General features: G+C 40.6%; 1 protein-coding gene across 1 annotated transcript in view; it reads right to left on the bottom strand.

Moving 5' to 3' along the window:
* The window catches only part of FAM193B (family with sequence similarity 193 member B), a 52,648-nt gene that overhangs the window by 19,268 nt on the left and 14,369 nt on the right, over positions 1 to 19,011 (bottom strand). The window contains 1 exon segment of the mRNA XM_075209166.1: positions 15,395 to 15,644. Within this exon segment, the coding sequence (XP_075065267.1) occupies positions 15,395 to 15,644 (250 nt within the window).

Raw genomic sequence — 19,011 nt, 5'->3', positions numbered from 1 at the left:
AGTCTGAGCTGTTAGTCCTCTCCCTTGATGCCGAGAAGGCATTTGATAGACTACATTGGGGCTACATGGAGGAGGTCCTTCTCCGGTTTGGATTCCATGGCGACTTCTTGAGGGCTATTTTGGCCTTATATTCCCACCCATCGGCTAGAGTGTTTAGTAACGGATTCCTGTCGGATAGATTCACGATCACAAACGGAACTCGACAGGGTTGCCCCTTATCCCGTTGATATTTGTCTTGGCAATGGAACCTCTTGCCATATCCATTAGATCCTCACATCTGTTTCCTGGTGCCACTGTTAAAAATACCTTGCATAAAATATGTCTATTTGCCGATGATGTTTTGCTTTTTGTAACTGACCCGGCGACTTCGCTGCCGACCCTTCATAATATTTTAGACACATATAGCCGAGCTTCATATTATAAGCTAAACTCCACTAAATCAGAAGCCCTTCCAATAAATATTCCCCATGAGAAGGTGCAACTCCTTAAAACATCTTTTCATTACTCATGGAAGATGTCGGCACTGAAATATTTGGGTATTCAAATCACTTCCTCACTGGAAAATACGATTAATCTTAATTTTTCATCTCTAACCCTCCAACTTTAAGTAAATCCTGGGTCTGCAGCGAGGTCTCCTGGTTGGGAAGGATCGCAGCCTTCAAGATGATGTTGCTCCCAAAAATGATGTATTTATCCCGTACTATTCCTGTTTGTATCCCCAAATCTTTATTGGATAAACTGCATTCAGTTATGATATTATATGTCTGGAAGCACAAACCCCCACGAATAGCCAGTTCTCGGATGTATTTGCCTAAACAACAGGGAGGTTTGGCGTTGCCAGACTTGTACAGATACCATGCGGGCTTGCTTACTTTCTCAGCTTCGTGACTGGTCCCTCCCGATGCACCAAAAACCATGGGTAGACCTGGAGAAAGCTCTTAACCCGCATTTCCCATTGGCAGATTTGATCTGGGTTCCAAAAAATTGGCGCCCTGTAAATGCCCAATTACCAAAGACAACTAGGGACTCCCTGTTGGTGTGGGACAAAATGTTAAAGGCCAATTCTATGACTCTGGTCCCGACCAAAAATATCTCCTTAGCTGCAGTGGCTAAATTAATTCCTAATTTAAATCTCAGCCTATGGGTATCAAACGGAATATCCTCATTTTCTCAATTACTAGACGATCAGAGTTTACTATCTTTTACACAAATAAAGGAAAGATTTAACCTCACTTCCCAGGAATTTTATAAATACCTGCAGCTCAGACACTGGTTTAATTCCCTTCCCAGACTAGGTCTACCCATTACATCACCACCGCCCTTGCTGTTCACTAAATGTACCAAATGGAGATAATAGAGCCAGCATTACCTTCTGGTACCGCTATACTCTCCCCTCTACATCAGAAAATAAAACCAAAATACAATTGCAGTGGGAATCTGACCTTTAACTAGAGTTGGAAAGTGAAGAATGGGAAGCCATTTTCACAAACTCGTTCCGAATGTCCAAATGTATAAATCACACAGAAATGATAAAATTAATTAATAGATTGTATCTTACCCCAACTAGACTTCATAAATGTTGCCTTCCCAGTCAAAGCTTTGCTGGCAGCAATGCAATATACCGGGGGATTTGATGCATATATTCTGGAATTGTCCCCATATACAGTCGTGCTGGGTACAAATCTTCCAGCTAGCCAATAAGGTTACTAGACAAAATCTCTCTCCTACCCCGGAGGTTGCGTTGCTGCAGCATTATCCCCCTCAGTTTCCATCACATGCTAAATATGTCTTTAGTCATATTCTGATTTCCGCAAGAGCCTCCTTAGCTCAAGGTTGGAAGTCACCACAGATACCCTTGATATCGAAAGTAGTGGCCAAGGTGCAATTCAGCTTTAAAATGGAGACAGAGGGGATGCCCTACCCCACTGCCACCTCGTCCCCGATAATGAAGTGGTTCAGCTGGCATGTGTATGTTACGGACGGAGAGGGAGCGCGTCCAGACCGAATAGACTCTGATTTACTACCTGCCTCTCCTACACTTAGCGAAGTTCCCCAATGTCCCTATTAGTAGTTCCATGGTGACCATTCGACCAGTGTAACTTTCACAAAATGAAAGGGATCCTATTAGGTTCCCTCCCTCATGTGTTCAATATGGTTTAACAGCAGAATTGTTTAATGTGTTCCCCCCACTATGTACCCCTGCAATCCTTCCCCTTTTTATTTTGTGTCCTTTCCTTACCCCCCCATCCCTTTTCTTCCTTCTGTACCCCATAATTTTTGAAAAATGAATAATAAAAATACTATTGAAGTTAAAAAAAAAAAAGAAGCAAGAAATATATTTCTAAAATATACCTGCAAAATCTAATAATATAGGCATGATCAATGAAGTAAGCTCCTAACAGCTTCAGAGGTGAATACACAATAGGCTTATCAGAAGGGGCTAACCAGTGCTGATGACTTCCAACATCCGTGTGTAATTGCACCTGTCCCATAGCAGGTGCAAAAATAATATGGCAGGTGTAGGCTCTAAATGCTGGTCTGCCTCAGTCACATTACCATGAACATGCCCTTACTGTACTATGTTAGACAGCCCCTTGCCATCTGCCTCACCAGTTGTGAGGAGGCACAAGTGCAGATCATTATAATATTGTATGCGTAAGGCTTATTTTCTGGGCATGCACAAAACAAATTTACACTTTTTATGCTATGCAAATGGGCGTATGTCCTATTCAGCATCAGGCCCTAACCTGCAATTTAATTGGCAGATATTAAAACAGTCTGGGGGGAGATTCAATTCAACGAGAGAGAGGAGTCTCTAGAACAGGGGTAGGCAACCTGCGGCTCTCCAGGTGTTGTGAAACTACAAGTCCCAGCATGCTTTGCCAGTAGATAACCAGCAGATAGGTGGCAAGGCATGCTGGGATTTGTAGTTTCACAACACCTGGAGAGCCGCAGGTTGCCTACCCCTGCTCTAGAACATACACGGACACATCTCGCATCAGATTTTACAGAAATCTCCACTCATTTTTTTCTAGCACCCCATAGCTGTGCGTAGAACAATGAGCAGATATTCCTATCATAATGGCAGGCAACGTGCGCAGTGCACATTGCAGTAGATGATCGCATGACACATCACGGCAATTGAATCTCCCCATAGGAAAAGATTGGGGTAGTTATTTGAAAGGTCACTAAGGGCTCATATAAATTATATAAAATTAAAGTAGAAGTTAGAATTGTTGTGAGAACTATCAAGCCACCTTACACCAACATATTGAGATGTTGTGTATATAGAACGTTAGTAAAAGTTATTGAAATGTAGACATGCAAAAAAAATGTATAGCATAAGACTGGGAATATTGGAGTAACAGAGTTCAGTTCTGGGCTGCCTCTGTGTAATGATTCAGATACAAAGTGTTGAATGTTGTATATTAGGGTATGTCAACATCATAATTATGAAACTAGACTGTAAAAGAGGTATATACTTACAATGGGGGGGGGGGGGGGGGAGTTGGGGATGGTGGTTGACCTGTGCCCCCTACCAGCTTAGGAGACAAGGATTTACTGGCAATTTCATTATTCTCCTGCACAAGGGGAACTCAGTCAAGGAAAATCCATAAAAGGGAATGGGCTTATGCTTAAAATGTAGTGGCTGCATAAATAAATTCTGGCCGAAGACAACTCTCACAGAAACAGCCACTTTCACCTTAGAAATTCTGGACAAAGTATGAAGATATGAACAGGTGGGTTTCATGCAGAACACTATTTGGATTAATCAAAAAATGCTAAAGACAGGCTGCCCCAAAACCATTTCTATTGGTGTTGAATAGAAGCAGGAGTGAATATGTACAGCGGATCACTTGGGTCTTGGAGATGTAGATCCACAACCAGCGGACAACAGCCAGAGTAGAAAACTGAGCCGCTTTAGTGTGTTTCAATCAGCAACTGATTAAAATGGTACCTGCAAACACGATTGGATGGAGCAATTCTAAGACCAGTTTAGTCCTCTTGAAATACAAGGTAAGATAAAGAGTGAAATACCGGTATGAGACATGTCTAGCAGGAAAAAATAGCTAGAGTAAGATTGCCTTCCAGGTATAAAGGGAAAACTAGAACCTTGGAGTCCAGTCCAAACGATTAAAAACAGCCCCAGACCATTAATCCTCCTCCACCAAACTTTACAGTTGGTAGTATGCATTCATATAGGAAATGTTCTCCTGACATCCACAAAACCCAGATTTGTTAAATCACACTGCCAGATGATAAAGGAGGATTCGCCACTCAAGAGACTGTTTCCACTGCTACAGAGTCCAATTGCATTGTACCACTCCAGACGACATTTGTCTGTGCGCATGGTGATCAGACGCTTGCATTCAGTCATGGAAACCCAATCTATGAAGCTCCCCAAGGACAGTTCTTGTGCAGATGTTCCTTCCAAAGGTAGTTTGGAACTCAACAGTGAGTACTACAAAAGAGGACAGTTGTTATTTACATGGTACATGCTTCAGCACTTGGCATCCCATTCTATGAGTGTGTGGCCTACCAGTTTGCAGACAAGCGAAATTCTCCTGAGCTGTTGTGCTCATAGATATTTCCACTTAACAACAACAGCACATACAGTTGACCAATGCAGCACGCACAGGGCAGAAATTTGATTAAATGATTTGTGGAGAGGTGGAATCCTATCGCAATGCCACATTGAAAGTCATAGAGCTCTTCAATACAACCCATTCTGCGCTGCTAATGTTGGACTATGGAGTGTGCATGGCTAAATGCTTGATTTTATGCATCTGTTTGTAATTGGTGTGGCTGCAATGTCCAAACACACTAATTAGAAGAGGTGTCAACATACATTTGGTCACATAGTGTTCATCCCAACAAGTCTCATATTTTTAATATATTATATAATTAATATCAGCCACAACCTCTGACAAGTGAAGTGATTATCTTGTTACAATGGCACCTGTCAAGGGGTGGGCTATATTAGGCAGCAAGTAAACAGTCAGTTCTTCAAATTCTGATGTGGTAAGCAGGAAAAATGGGCAAACATGAGGATCTGAGAGACATTGGCAAATGTCAAAATGTCAGGGATTGTGATAGACAACTGGGTCAGAGCATCTCCAAAACAGCAGGTCTTCTGGGATGTTCCAGATATGTAATGGTTATTACCTACCAAAAGTGGTCCAAGGAAAGACAACTAGTGAACCGGCGACAGGTTCATGGGTGTCCAAAGACTCATGGATGCGCGTGGGGAGCAAAGGCTAGTCCGTCTGGTCAAATCCCACAGAAGAGCTACTGTAGCACAAATTGATGAAAAAGTTAATGAAGGCTATGATAGAAAGTTGTCAGAACACACAGTGCAACACATTTTCTTCTACATTGTGGAAGGCTGGGTGTGTGTGTGTGTCATTTGTCTAGGGAAGAGATGGCACTAGGATGCACTACAGAAGAAGGTAAGCTGGCAGAGGCAGTGTGATGTTGTGGGCAATGTTCTGCTGGAAAATCTTGGGTCCTGGTATTCATGATGTTACTTTGATAAGTACCACCTACCTAAAACAGTGTTGCAGACCAAGTATCTTCTTGGCAATAGTATTCCCTCATGGCAGTGGCCTCTTTCAGCAGGATAATGCACCCTGCCACATTGCAAAAATTGTTCAGGTGTGGATTGAGGAACATGATAGAGTTCATGATGCTGACTTGGCCTACAAAACTTCCCAGATCTCAAATCCAAGCCATGGAGACCCCACCTCGCAACTTACAGGACTAGAGGATCTGCTGCTAGCGTCTTGGTTTCAGATACATCCGAACACCTTCGGAGGTCTTTGTGGAGTCCATGCCTCAACGGGTCAGAAGTGTTTTGGAGGGACAAGGGGAACCACACTATTCAGCTACATGAAGGGTCCCACCTTGTTGCTTGACCTATAAACACGTGTGGTGTTTATTGTCCCAACTAGTAGGTACAGGCAAGTAATACCAGAGAACTCCCCCCCCCCCAATACACGGGTGTTTAATACAGTTTACATGTGGGCAGACCCCAGTGCAGTGGTGTGGTGCAGTGCAAATGAAATTGGGCACAGAGCCGTCTCAGTTCAAAGCAGAAACATAATCTTTATTAACTCCTCTTCCTCCAGCATAGAAAAGAAAACGGTGACTTCCGGTGGGCGGGGCATCTGGAATGGCCGCTTTTTAGTTTGACTCCGTGCAACTCGTTACCATCTGTTGGCATCAGGGCACTAGACAACTCCGAAAAGCACCAGAATTTGGCTTATACTAAGCCCAGGAGTCTAGAAGAGACCTGCTTGGTAGCACGGGGTTAAGTCGCTGGTTATCCCCGGAGTCCGGCTCTGTTTGAGAGCCACGCTAAGTTTTCCCGCCACATGGCGGATGTCTTTTAGAAAGCCAAAGAACAACACCCTGTCCCACTAATTCATGTACCATACTAACGGGCAATGATACCACAAGCCCTCCAGGAGCAGATTTAATAGGAGCCCAGATTTTCTGCACAAAACTGAAAAGGGACGAGACCAGTAATACCGCTACCTTCTTATAATTCTGTCCAGAAGGCTCTGCTAAGGCAGAAGGAAACAGGGGTCCGGAAGCCGCGTTGGAGGGTCTGATCCTGGCGGAGGAAAAAAACGGTGACCCCATTGTTCAGACACTGAAAGCGACACCACTTACCTGGGATCTGGGGCGGAGGATCTTGTGTTGGCGGCCTTGATCCGGTGGCGGACGCGGGACGGGAGCTACAGGCAGTTCTGTGTGGAGAGCGCTGACTGCCGTGCAGTGTAGAAGACAGAGGAGAAGTGTACATCCAGGCAGAGGAGATCAGCGATACACTAATAACAGCTGGTAACTGGCCGGAGAAAAAATATGAGCTGGAGATCTGACAGTTTAACACCACCGGGTGCACCAGCTTACCGGAGAGAGATCTGGCAGTGTGGGCTGGAGAAGCTGGACACTCCTGTATTCTCTAGCTGAGTCCTGGATAACCAGGTCTAGGTTTATTTTGTGTGGCTGACTGCATCTCTGTTGAAATTGAAAGATAGAGCTTGTATACTAGGAAAATTTGTCTTTATCTTTCATTATTACTGCTTTGATATAGCTAAAATAGAGCTGAAGTACAATTTGTTATGTTTTCCAAGATTTGAATGCTTTCTGTAATATCTTGCATAATTACCAAGATCTATTCTGATATTGAGAACGTGATAAATGTTTACGAGGCATTCTTGAACAGGAACAATCTATATAATTTGTGACTCTGCTGCCACCTTGTGGTAATAGTTGTCAAATATCTTCAAGTCAATATATGGTGTTTTAATTACACTAGCAACTGTACAACTTGAAAGCCCAAAAAAATTCTAACACAACTTCAATACACCTACTGCTTAACTAAATAATATAAATGTAACTTTTATGTAACCTTTTTACATAAAGTGTTTTACTGACTCAAGCAAACAATGTAAATGTAGTCTCTCAAGGAGAGAAGTAAATGTAAACTCTTATCTTAAAATTGACAACCTAGGCACACCACCTAAACGGGGGTCCCCTTTTTCCACTTGTCCTGTTCAGTTCATGGAAAAATACTTACATAAACAAAAAACAGGGACAAGTGCACCCAAAGTCTCCACAATGGGAAAACCGAAATCACAAACTAATAAACCTGTACCCTCTCCACCACCCCCCCATTGTCAGATACTGCTCAACCAAACAACCCTGATGCTACGGTGGCCCTATCGCAAAATATCTCTCCTTCCATTTCAGCAATGGAATTCTCAGCCATATTCATGCCCCAGATTGATAAACAATTTCAGGCCCTGCGTGATACGGTTGAGAATGTCTTATCTACTATTGCGGCTAATACAACCCGCATTGCTGAGTTGGAACAACGAACTAGCGATGTGGAAGACAGGAATCAATCTTTAGAAGCTAAAGTAGATGGCCACTCCCAAACTTTACAACAACTAATTGATAAGATTGACGATCAGGAGAACAGGAACAGAAGAAATAATCTCCGGTTCATCGGTATTCCAGAGACAATAAAAGGTCAACAATTCACTCATTATTTAAGTGTTTTGATTCCCCTGGCACTAGAGCTTGAGGAAACAATGGAGAAACCCCAAATTGAAAGGGCGCATAGAATTGGTCAAGAAAGAGAAGGAGACAGGCCCAGACCCCGCCCAGTCATAGCCCGGTTTCTGGACTATAGAGCAAAAGAATCAATACTTGGGGCGTATAGAAAACAGGGGTCACTGATTATTGAAGGCACAAAAATTCTGATATTTCAAGATTTCTCAGTCATAGTATCACAAAAACGCAAAGAATTTTCAGCTGTATGCAAACACCTAATAGACAGCAATAAACGCTTTGTCCTACTCTTCCCAGCCAAACTTAGGGTAGTAAAGAATGGAAAGACCCTATTTTTTGAAGATCCAGCAGAGGCCACTAGATACTTCTTACGTAAGTCACCATCACAAGGGACACCAACTGGAGACAGAGTGTCCCCTCACCGCTGAGACATTACATACATAGACAGTGCTCTAGATTTTTGGCCACTTTAACAAATATTGTGCCTCTTCTATGTTAATAGGTTGTGTTATGTTTTACACTAATATAATAGTTACTTTTCTTCTCGTTATGGTTATGAATAACAAAGTTATTGAAATGTTCGTATCTTTGAGGATGAGTCCCGACTACACGTCCGGGATTCACCCTAGCTTGTTATTGGAAAATAGGAAAAATAGAAAATGGTGGATGAAGATTGTTCAGACAGTAATGCTTTTATTTTTTTTAACATGTACAGAGATCCAAAATTTGAAGATACATGGGGGGTGCGGAGGAGACCAGAATCTATTTGAAAGGTTGTGGACACGCCTGCTTCCTATCATCTTAAGAATGCATCAAGAAGGGCTGCAGTTTGTAAGTAACCAATCCCTGGGTTGGGGGGGGGGGGGCGAGCTAGCCTTGTCGTCTACACATCCTGACAGTTTCCCGTCCTCGTCCTCCTCCACCGCTGAAAGTAATTTCGTGGAATGTAGATGCCTAAATACCCCCATAAAGCGAAAAAAGAGTTATAAGACACCTTAAGCGCCATAAGCCCGATATCATCTTCTTGCAGGAAACACATTGGAAAACGGGGGAAGACTCTAACCTTAAAGATACTTGGATTGCTGAGTGTATATCAGCCCCATACAAAAATAAGTCCAGGGGAGTGGCCGTGTTGTTCGGGAGGAATGTGTCCTATAAGATTTCAGACAGAGTAATTGATCCAAATGGCAGATTTATATTACTTGACGTCCAAATCCATGATTACAAATATACACTTCTAAACATATATGCCCCTAACGTAAATCAAAAAGAATTCTTTCACTTTATATCCCAATTGGTCACCTCAAGAGAAACACCAAATCTAATAATAGGGGGTGATTTTAATGTGGTAGATGATCCAACCGTAGACAAAAACCCTATTGCCCAAAATATCAGATCGGAGCTATGGACTCAAATCTCTACCCTAAAAATGGCACATAATCTCACAGATCCATGGAGATTGCTAAATCCCTCTGACAAATCTTTTACATTTCATTCAGGGGTGCATAATTCTTTTTCTAGGCTTTACTATATACTAATAGCTGATTCTTTAGTAACTGAACTCATCAAAACTGATATTGGCTCAATACTTATATCTGATCATGCCCCTGTAACAATAACGCTCCGTTTGCCATTGGAAGGGCAACGTAATTCTACTTGGCGATTCCCATCCTATTTATATACCTCAGAGAATTTTAAACAGCATCTTAAATACCATTGGCTGGATTACCAGGACAATAACATTGAATACTTTGACAACCCTATACTATTCTGGGAGGCATCTAAGGCAGTCCTTCAAGGGAATATAATAGCATATATGGCCAATCGGAAAAAAGAATCGAATAAAGTTTACCAATCCCTCTCACAAACTATGCGAACTCAGTATAATGCCTATCTGTCTGATCCTAAAGATAGAACATATGCTAGCTATAAGCAGGCAAAACTAACATTAGAAAACTTCTTACTGGCCCAAGCTCAATCTAAAATAGACTACACAAAGAATAGATACTACAGGTGGGGCAATAGAACTGGAAGACTTTTGGCAAACCTCTCAAAGCCCTTCAGACGAAAAAGCCATATAGTGGCTATCAAAACTCCTGAATCTTCACTGCCCCTCACTAAATCCAAAGAAATAGCGGGAGCCTTCTTAAAATATTACCAAACATTATATACGGCTACTCCACCCAATAACGCACTCCTGAATGAAATATTGCAAGAAGCCAATTTACCAAAACTATCTCCTGAACAACAGGAATTATTAAACTTAGAGATTTCAGCTCAAGAGATTTTGGACACTATCTCGGATCTGAAACTTCATAAATCCCCTGGCCCTGATGGATTCACAGGTGAATATTTTAAACTCCTAAAAATAGAGATAGACCCTACTCTACTGGAACTATATCGGACAATTCACCGGCACCGTCCCCATTACCCATCCTTCAATCAGGCATACACTACGTTAATCCCAAAGCCAAATAAAGACCCTATGTTAATGTCTTCATATCGCCCCATAACTTTACTAAACCTGGATTTTAAAAGTCTTTCCCGTATAATGGCCAAACGCCTCCAAACTATATTGCCCTCCCTGTTGACATCACACCAGTTAGGCTTTGTGCACGGACGCCACTCGGTACGTGGCATTCATACAGCAATAGCATCAATAATTGCCTCTTCCCAAGATTCCTGCACATCCAACATGCTTCTCAGCTTAGAAGCTCATAAGGCATTTGATACAGTATCCTGGTCTTTTTTATCAGCCGTATTGAATGTGAGGGAATTTGGCCAAGATTTTATAGCAATGATAGATTATTTCTATGAAACTCCATTAACGTCTCTAATCATTAACACATTACTGGGAGACCCAATAGTAATGACAAGAGGCACTCGACAGGGATGCCCAATGTCCCCACTGTTGTTTAACTTATCGATAGACCCTATGCTGAGAATTATCCAGCAGTGGCCCCGGATGAAGGGCATTTCGGTTAGTACAGAGTGCACAAAAATAACAGCATTTGCCGATGATATTCTGCTTCACATCTCGAATCCAGAGTCTTGTCTGTGTCCGCTGATGGAGAAGATTAAAGAAATAGGGTCAGTTTCAGGGTTCGAAGTAAATCTTGAAAAATCTACAGCTATTTATTTGGGGAGAGGCCCAGCAGAACCTCATTGGGCTAGGCCCCTTGGGCTGCAATGGGCAAATGGTTCAATATCATATCTGGGGGTCCAACTCCCGAAGAACATGGCCACTCTCTATAATCTCAATATTAGTAAAGTCATAATTGATATGCAAAGGGAGTTGGAGGGCTGGGAACGACTCAATCTATCCTACTTAGGCAGGGCAAACCTCCTGAAGATGATATCGTTTCCGCGATTACTATACCCGTTACAAACATTACCACTCCTAACACAAAAAGACGCACAGCAAATTAATTATCTTTTCCGTAAATTTATTTGGAAAAAGAAGCGCCCCAGGATTAGCCTTATTAAACTCTTAACAACCCAAGACAAATGGAGGCATAAATTTCCCAGACATAGTTCAGTACAGCCATGCAGCTCATCTGCGATACCTGAAGGATTGGATAATGGATCAGAATATTTACACTAACTTAGCAGTAGAAAAACAATTTCTTTTGGATACTAATCCAAAGGCTTTTCTTCATGATGGGGCGGGCCTGTCATCTTCCTCTGGTCCCTTCGCACCCTGATGGTGGATAGGGGAGGGGAAATTGTAATGTCATGTCTGCTCCTTTTATCGAGAGATGGCGTATTTATTTTCACCACTAATGTTACCATTACTGCAATTTTGCTTTGTTTTATATTTCAAAGCGATAATATATTAATATCGGACACACATATTTTAGGATGTTTGTATTATGGTCGTCAAACCTCCTCAAGTGGTATCCAAGGAAAAAATGTAATAATACCCATGTACATTTATATTGACTGTATGGAATGTTTCTCTTCTTTTGTGAAATGAACAGTATTACATAATTGATGTCTAATTGTCTTCAATAAAAATGTTTTGAAAAAAAAAAAGAAAAGAAAACGGTTGCAAAGATGTACAACTTTAAATCGCCTTCTCCTGCACATTACATAAGCAGACTGTAAGGTTTTTTGTTTATTGCCTCTCACTCTTGCACACTGCTGAGAAAGTAACAGCTGTTTCACAGGCAGACCACAGATTGCATAAAACAGGCTTTGCAAAATTATACAGCTCACCTGATCACAAATATGCAGACAGACAACTCACAGATCCTCAGGACCTCCATCCCACTCTGCAGGGATTTTTTTGCCATGCAGTTTCCAACCTCTGTATCAGCCGCATCTCCTAAATAACCGCGTGCAGAGCTGCCCCACCCCACAGACTTCCGAGGGGACTACCCCATGGGGTACCTGATGGAAGAAGTTTTAAGACTCTCACTGCCATCCCTCCCTGTAGTGCCAACCTGAGTCTGCGGTGGTGATGATGTTTCTGGGATACCCCTGAAGATGGGAATCTCCCAGCAGGTTCTCTCGTTGTGGGCCTTCAGGTACTGATGGGGCTCTTCCCCTCTGTTTTTACACTGGACTTTGTGGCAACCGCCACGCAAGCACTCCCAATAAGTTGAGGCACGCCCAGGCTACGGGGAGCCTTCCTCAGCTGCCTCAAGATGATTAGAGGTCTGAACACATCATGGGGTCAAAAACATATCACACCCTATACTCTGACCACACCACCAGTTGCCTGCTGTAATGAGGCAGTAACTTCACTACACCGACATCCTCCTTATGTCCTGGCCTGCTCTCAACTGGGCGGTGGGGAGACCTAACAATTTTACATGTGTCTAATGATGCTTTTTTGCTGCAGGTTCCCAATCTGATTGGCACAATACCCAGAGGAGTACGCAGATAGAAAATAGGGGGTGCTTGGGGAGTCCTACAGCGAGTTGAAACCTGGCCTCCAAAATAAATCTATCTTAAAAGCCCAGGTGCGATGTATGTATTTCCCGAAAGTGCTGTTGGACAGCAAAGAGGAGTCTACATCTAGAAAAAAAATAAAAATAAAAAATATGGTGTTGTGTCAATTGGATTGAAAATTAAGAATGGTTTAAAAAAAGAAAACCTGCATTATTATAAAGGTCCCCTCATTTAAATAAAGACTAATAGCGAATGTTTTTTTTCCCCACTTTCAAAAATGTTTTAAACTCTTCTTATGCTTAGGAATCAATTATAGGTCTGCATATGTGAATGTACGTATGCCTGATGTAAACCTACTTTGTATGCTACAACTAAAGCTTCTAAGAGATGCAGATGACAACATATGGGGGTAAATTTTTAGGGGTGGCTTTTTGAGTGTAAGTTACGCCCATTATACCCAAATTCACATATTTGCTAGTAATACAACATGGTACCTGTGAGCTTTCGTTTATAAGATCCAGCGATGCTTGGACTCCTGTGGAGTAATATTGTTTAGTTTGATTGCTAAGGGTTAACAAACACTACTATGCAACCTTGGGACAGTGTGATCCAGCCTCTACCACCTCAAATGTCATTTTGTGTTCGCTTCTCTACAGGTATTAGCTCTCAGGATTCAAATCATGCAACCATGCTGCAGGCAGCTTGGTTATGACATCACAGGTAGGAGACAGATAAATGTTAAGTGTGGTTATTATATATGTTATATATGTGTTTGCAATTAGTTGTGAGTGTAAATATATACTACCTTAATGTGAGTGAGTTCTCTGTACAGCGCTGCGGAATTAGTGGTGCTATATAAATAAATGGTGATGATGATGAATCACTGTATGCAGGCTGCCCTCTAGAACTGCACTTTCAAAATATATGAGCAAGAAAATGGTTAATGGGATTCTCAGAAGCTTCTACAGAAATATGTTTGTCTATTTGTCTCTCAAAAAACTGCACAAAATCAAACGTTGCCTGGGCAAATATCTGTAGTAGAGAGAATTAAGCAATACACACTTTTAGTGACATCAAATCTCTTTGCAGAGAAGAATAGTGGGGAATACAGATAAATGAAGAAATTAATTCTAGGTAGCATAAATACTAACAACACAAGCTACTCACTAATACTTCGTTCAAACTGCCGCCCCGACAATATACTGGGTTTTTAAGGCAGTGCAAACGTGATATAAATAATAGAGTAGATCCTAGAAGGGCCAAGAAGCAGGGTTGATTTTTAAGACAGTCAAACATGGTAGACAATTGGACACCTTATGAAAATGCTCAAAAGATCACTTGAAAGCCAGGTTTCAATAAATAACTTAAGTAACCCTCTTTCATATCAGATTTGTACTCCTGCCAAGTCCTAATGTTGAAGGCCAGATTTTCCAACATTAAGCAATGATACGCTGTGCCGACCAGTGTTATCAAAGATCATTTAGCAGTAGTGGAACAAACTCACACGATTAAAGCATAACCTTGCCTGAATGAAAGATCCTGGCAAGACCACAGCTGGAACATGCAATGCGAGTCTGTGAAGACGGCTATAACAGAACAGCATAAGAAAATTCTCAAAGACCAGCAACAACATTAAAAAGAGTGGCATGGAAGAGTGTATCAATCAGTAAAAGTTCCATAAGTTTATATACTCCAGAAAAGAAGAAGTGCCTATAAGGCAAGATTACTACTAAAGATCCATGCAGTTTCATTAATAGAGCTTTCTAAAACAGCAAGGTGACGGCTTGGATTATTTATTTTCATCTATGTACTTCAACGTAAAACAAAGTGTGGAATACCCTTTAGGATTACCACACCCAATGCATAGCTTTAAAACAGGATGTGAAACAACTATTGAAGTTATATATTTCAAGAATACTTGTTATTTTGGAATCAAACATTTTCCCTTTTGTCTGGATCACCAGTAAAATAGAATAGAGAATTTTAGATAGCATACACAATAGCATATTTCCAGCATAATGAATGTGTGGTGTAGTGAAATTTACCATAGTAAAAGTGCAAGCCGGTAAAGAAAGTGAAGCAATGTCATTTAAATAAAGTAATTATAACACACACACACACACACACACACACACACACACACTATATAAAAGCATTCTGTACATGTAATACACTTTTATTACAAAAGGCAATCTTGTTAAAAATCAGAACATATGCTTATTCTCTTAGGTCCTTACAGTCGCACGCTTTTTTTTAATTCAAACGTCTCAACACAGCTACATGTAATCACTAACCAATACATCCAATAAATCATTCAGGGTCTCCATCCATTTTTTAGCAGCATTCACCAAGCAGTGTCATTTTATATTTGGATGTGTGCATTAGTAAAAAACCTGTGCAATAACTACCCACTTACCTGCAGACCCAGCTCCTAGGTTCCCATTAGAGTGCTGAGAGTTCCAGAGCCCGGACAGCTTGTGAGCAGACAGAAAGGAACTGGGGTCCCAGTCCCCAGAGTTGCCATGGCAAGACGATGAAGAGGAGGAGGAGGATGAGGAGGAAGAAGAAGAGGAGGAGGAGGATGAGGATGAAGATGAAGATGAGGATGAGGAGTGTGAGCCACCACCACAGGACTGGGACTTGCAGGACGTGTGTGACAAGGACACCTGTTAGAAAAGAAGAAGAGCAGATGAGTTAAGTAAATTGTGACATTATGCATCAATAGAAAGATTTGGAATTAAAGCAAATGTATTTTCAAATAACATATATATAAAGGAGTGATTTCCTAAATATACCAGAACCTGAAGTTTACCTGGTCAACTTCAAAAGTAGAGCCCAAGAATAATCCTAAAATACAGTTAGTAACACATGCCATTTATTAGCTGTTGGTGTGAACTATCCTGCAACTAAAGATCCTATGACACTAGTCTCATGTGACTAGTCACAGCCAATGTATTGGAAGCAGGCATGTTCCCTAGTCATCACAGATTTTCACAAGAGCACAGCGAGCATACTCTTGTCCTTACATGGGATTTTCACTCATGAATATTATACCCACCATCATCATTTATACAGCGCCACTAATTCCGCAGCGCTGTACAGAGAACTCATTCACATCAGTCCCTGCCCCATTGGAACTTACAGTCTAAATTCCTTAATATAGACACACACTCACACAGACAGACAGAGTGGGAGACAGACACTAGGGTCAATTTTTGATAGCAGTCAATTAACCTACCAGTATGTTTTTGGAGTGTGGGAGGAAACCGGAGAAAACCCACGCAAACACAGGGAGAACATACAAACTCCACACAGATAAGGCCATGGTCGGGAATCGAACTCATGACCCCAGTATTGAGGCAGAAGTGCTAACCACTAGACCACTGTGCTGCCCAACCCATTTATTTCCATTAGATTCTACAGTAGAGAAACAGGCAGTCATGCCTTCACCCCTACGGTGACATACCAGCGATGTCAACAGTGTTGAAAATCCTTATATGACATCTAAAAAAAAACAAAAAAAAAACTAGTAATTACAGCTACACAGTGGTAATACATGTAATGAAAAGAGTGGTGTCTTGATTAGGTGCTCCACAAACCAAAAACATGTTTTAGGGCAGTGATGGCTAACCTGTGACACTACAGGTGTTGTGAAACTACAAGTCCCAGCATGCTTTGCCAGCTATCAGCTAGTTATCTACTGGCAAAGCATGATGGGGCTTGTAGTTTCACAACACCTGTAGTGTCACAGGTTAGCCATCACTGTTTTAGGGCAATAGAAAAAAAACTTTAACTATGCAAGCTCAAGCTGCAAATGTTACACAGCATACAAATTGTAAAATTTGAAAACCTGTATAGGATTTCTATAAATATTTATTTTAATACACTATGTTAAATAACAGATGATGGATGCACTTTGTAGCTTTACTAGTAAAAAACCCAAAACATAAAAAGTATTGAATAAAACACAGACTTCTAGTGTGCTCAATTGTATAATTTTATAACTATACATGTTGACAAAACAGTGCCATTGTTAAATATTTATCTGACAATGCTGCAGTTTTCGAACCCCACGGTACCAGTTATGCACACACTATAGAGTTTGTTTCCAGATAAGTCATATAGTCACAAATTGCATTTTTCAGCTCATCAAATCTTATATAGCTTTGATAGAATTTGATAGAATTTGACCGTATAATTCCAATACACAAAAGATCCCTATACGAGTGTATCAAACCGTTTGAGTAAATGGTGTCTAGTATTTCAGTTAAGCATGCATTTATCATACATAAAACTAGGATGTATCAAAGTGAATAGGGCTGTTTGACTTCAGAGTACTTGAATATGGTTTACGCAAATGGTGTATCAGTATAGAAATCATTTCAAAACGTACACCTATAGTCAGTTAGGAATATTCAATAATGCAGCCTGTAATAGGCTCTAAAAACCTAAATTTGTGCAGTCTAGCCATATATGCACATACTGAATATTGATACAGTGAGATTCACCAAGATGTACATATGCTGCTGAAACTATGCACAAATGCAGCACATGTGAGGCAAATGCAATGTAGCACAAGATTTATTCTTTGTCCGATTGTAGTTGATCTGCCAACAGGATGAAAAATACTGACACAGGCTTGCTTTAACATGGAGAAATATAAAGCAATTAAAACAATATTTCTAGAAACAACTTTTATAAAAGTGTTGTTTTAATTCACAGCTATCTCTGTATACACTACTTCCCTCCATTTGTCATGTTCATGAACAACGGAGTATAAAAAAAAAATAAAAAAAAATTCTTGCCAAAAGTATTTGGGGGTGAAACAAAAGTTTTATAAATTGTTTTTAATACCATCAAAAGACAATTTTGCAACAAATGCCCATTACATGCAATCTTAATTGTGCGCCCAATCTAATAATTATGGCAATTCAAGATTTCTTTAAAATAAATTAACCTTTTTGCCATTTTTTTTTTTTTTAAAAGTTGTGTCTTATTTGAACTTATAAAGAGTCTTAAAAATGTGTCAGTGGACAGAGCAATGCAGTATTGGCAAATCGATAATACTGAGCATTATGCATTACAGAAAATACTGCATTCAGAAGAATAAATGGCAAATCAGAGAACTGGAGTTGGGGAGTTAAATGCAATAACACACATTATATATATATATATTATTATATACACACACACTCACGATATAGATCTATACACACACTTCCGTCACTGTGTTACTGCAGTTGACATTCTATAATTTGTTTACCTGGACCGTCCTAACACAAAATATTATGACATCTGTGCCATTATTCTTATACACCATAGTAAATTAGATGCTTCCTGGATTATTATATAAGTTTCTGGAAGACAAATTGGTTTTCCACTGGTCCTGCCCACACCATGTGGACATGTTGTTGATATACCGCCTCCAAGTTACAATGTCCTCATGGTATGGGCAGACCTCAGAGTGGACATGTTCCTCTTTCCACTGCGCTATAAATAGTCTTCTGTATGACAGAGAGAAATTCAACCCCATCTCTTTCCTGCACAGCAAGATATTTAGTAAGGTCACTTGCAGGAACATTTAATATTGCTAAGCTTTAAAACACTTACTCATCATACAGACATTTTTTGGAATGGTCACAATGGAAGAATTCAGAAATATAATACATTGAGTACATAGAGAATGAGGAATTAGTTGTCACAACTATTAAAGGACATAATTTTGGATATTTAGGTTAAACAAAGGGCAATGAATGATCTTTATGACCTTTGACAAACCATTCTCTATAAACCATGATCACAGCAGTCCTAATCAATAGGATAGTAGTTTGTTGCATTTAAACCCCTCTAGTTCTCCTGTTTGCAGTCTACTAATTGTAATGCAGTATTTTTCTGCTGAGGCAATGGATTTCTTTTAAACTGATATTATAGACAGCTGATATACCATGTTATGTAGATTGGGGAAAATAGGGTTTAATGAGCACCGGTTTGCAATAACCTGTGGAAAACCGGAGGACAAGCAGAAAGTCACAC

Source organism: Mixophyes fleayi, chromosome 4, assembly GCF_038048845.1.
Source record: "Mixophyes fleayi isolate aMixFle1 chromosome 4, aMixFle1.hap1, whole genome shotgun sequence".
Taxonomy (NCBI): Eukaryota; Metazoa; Chordata; class Amphibia; order Anura; family Limnodynastidae; genus Mixophyes; species Mixophyes fleayi.
The sequence above is the reverse complement of the archived record's forward strand: the minus strand, read 5'-3'. Positions and strand labels throughout refer to the sequence as shown.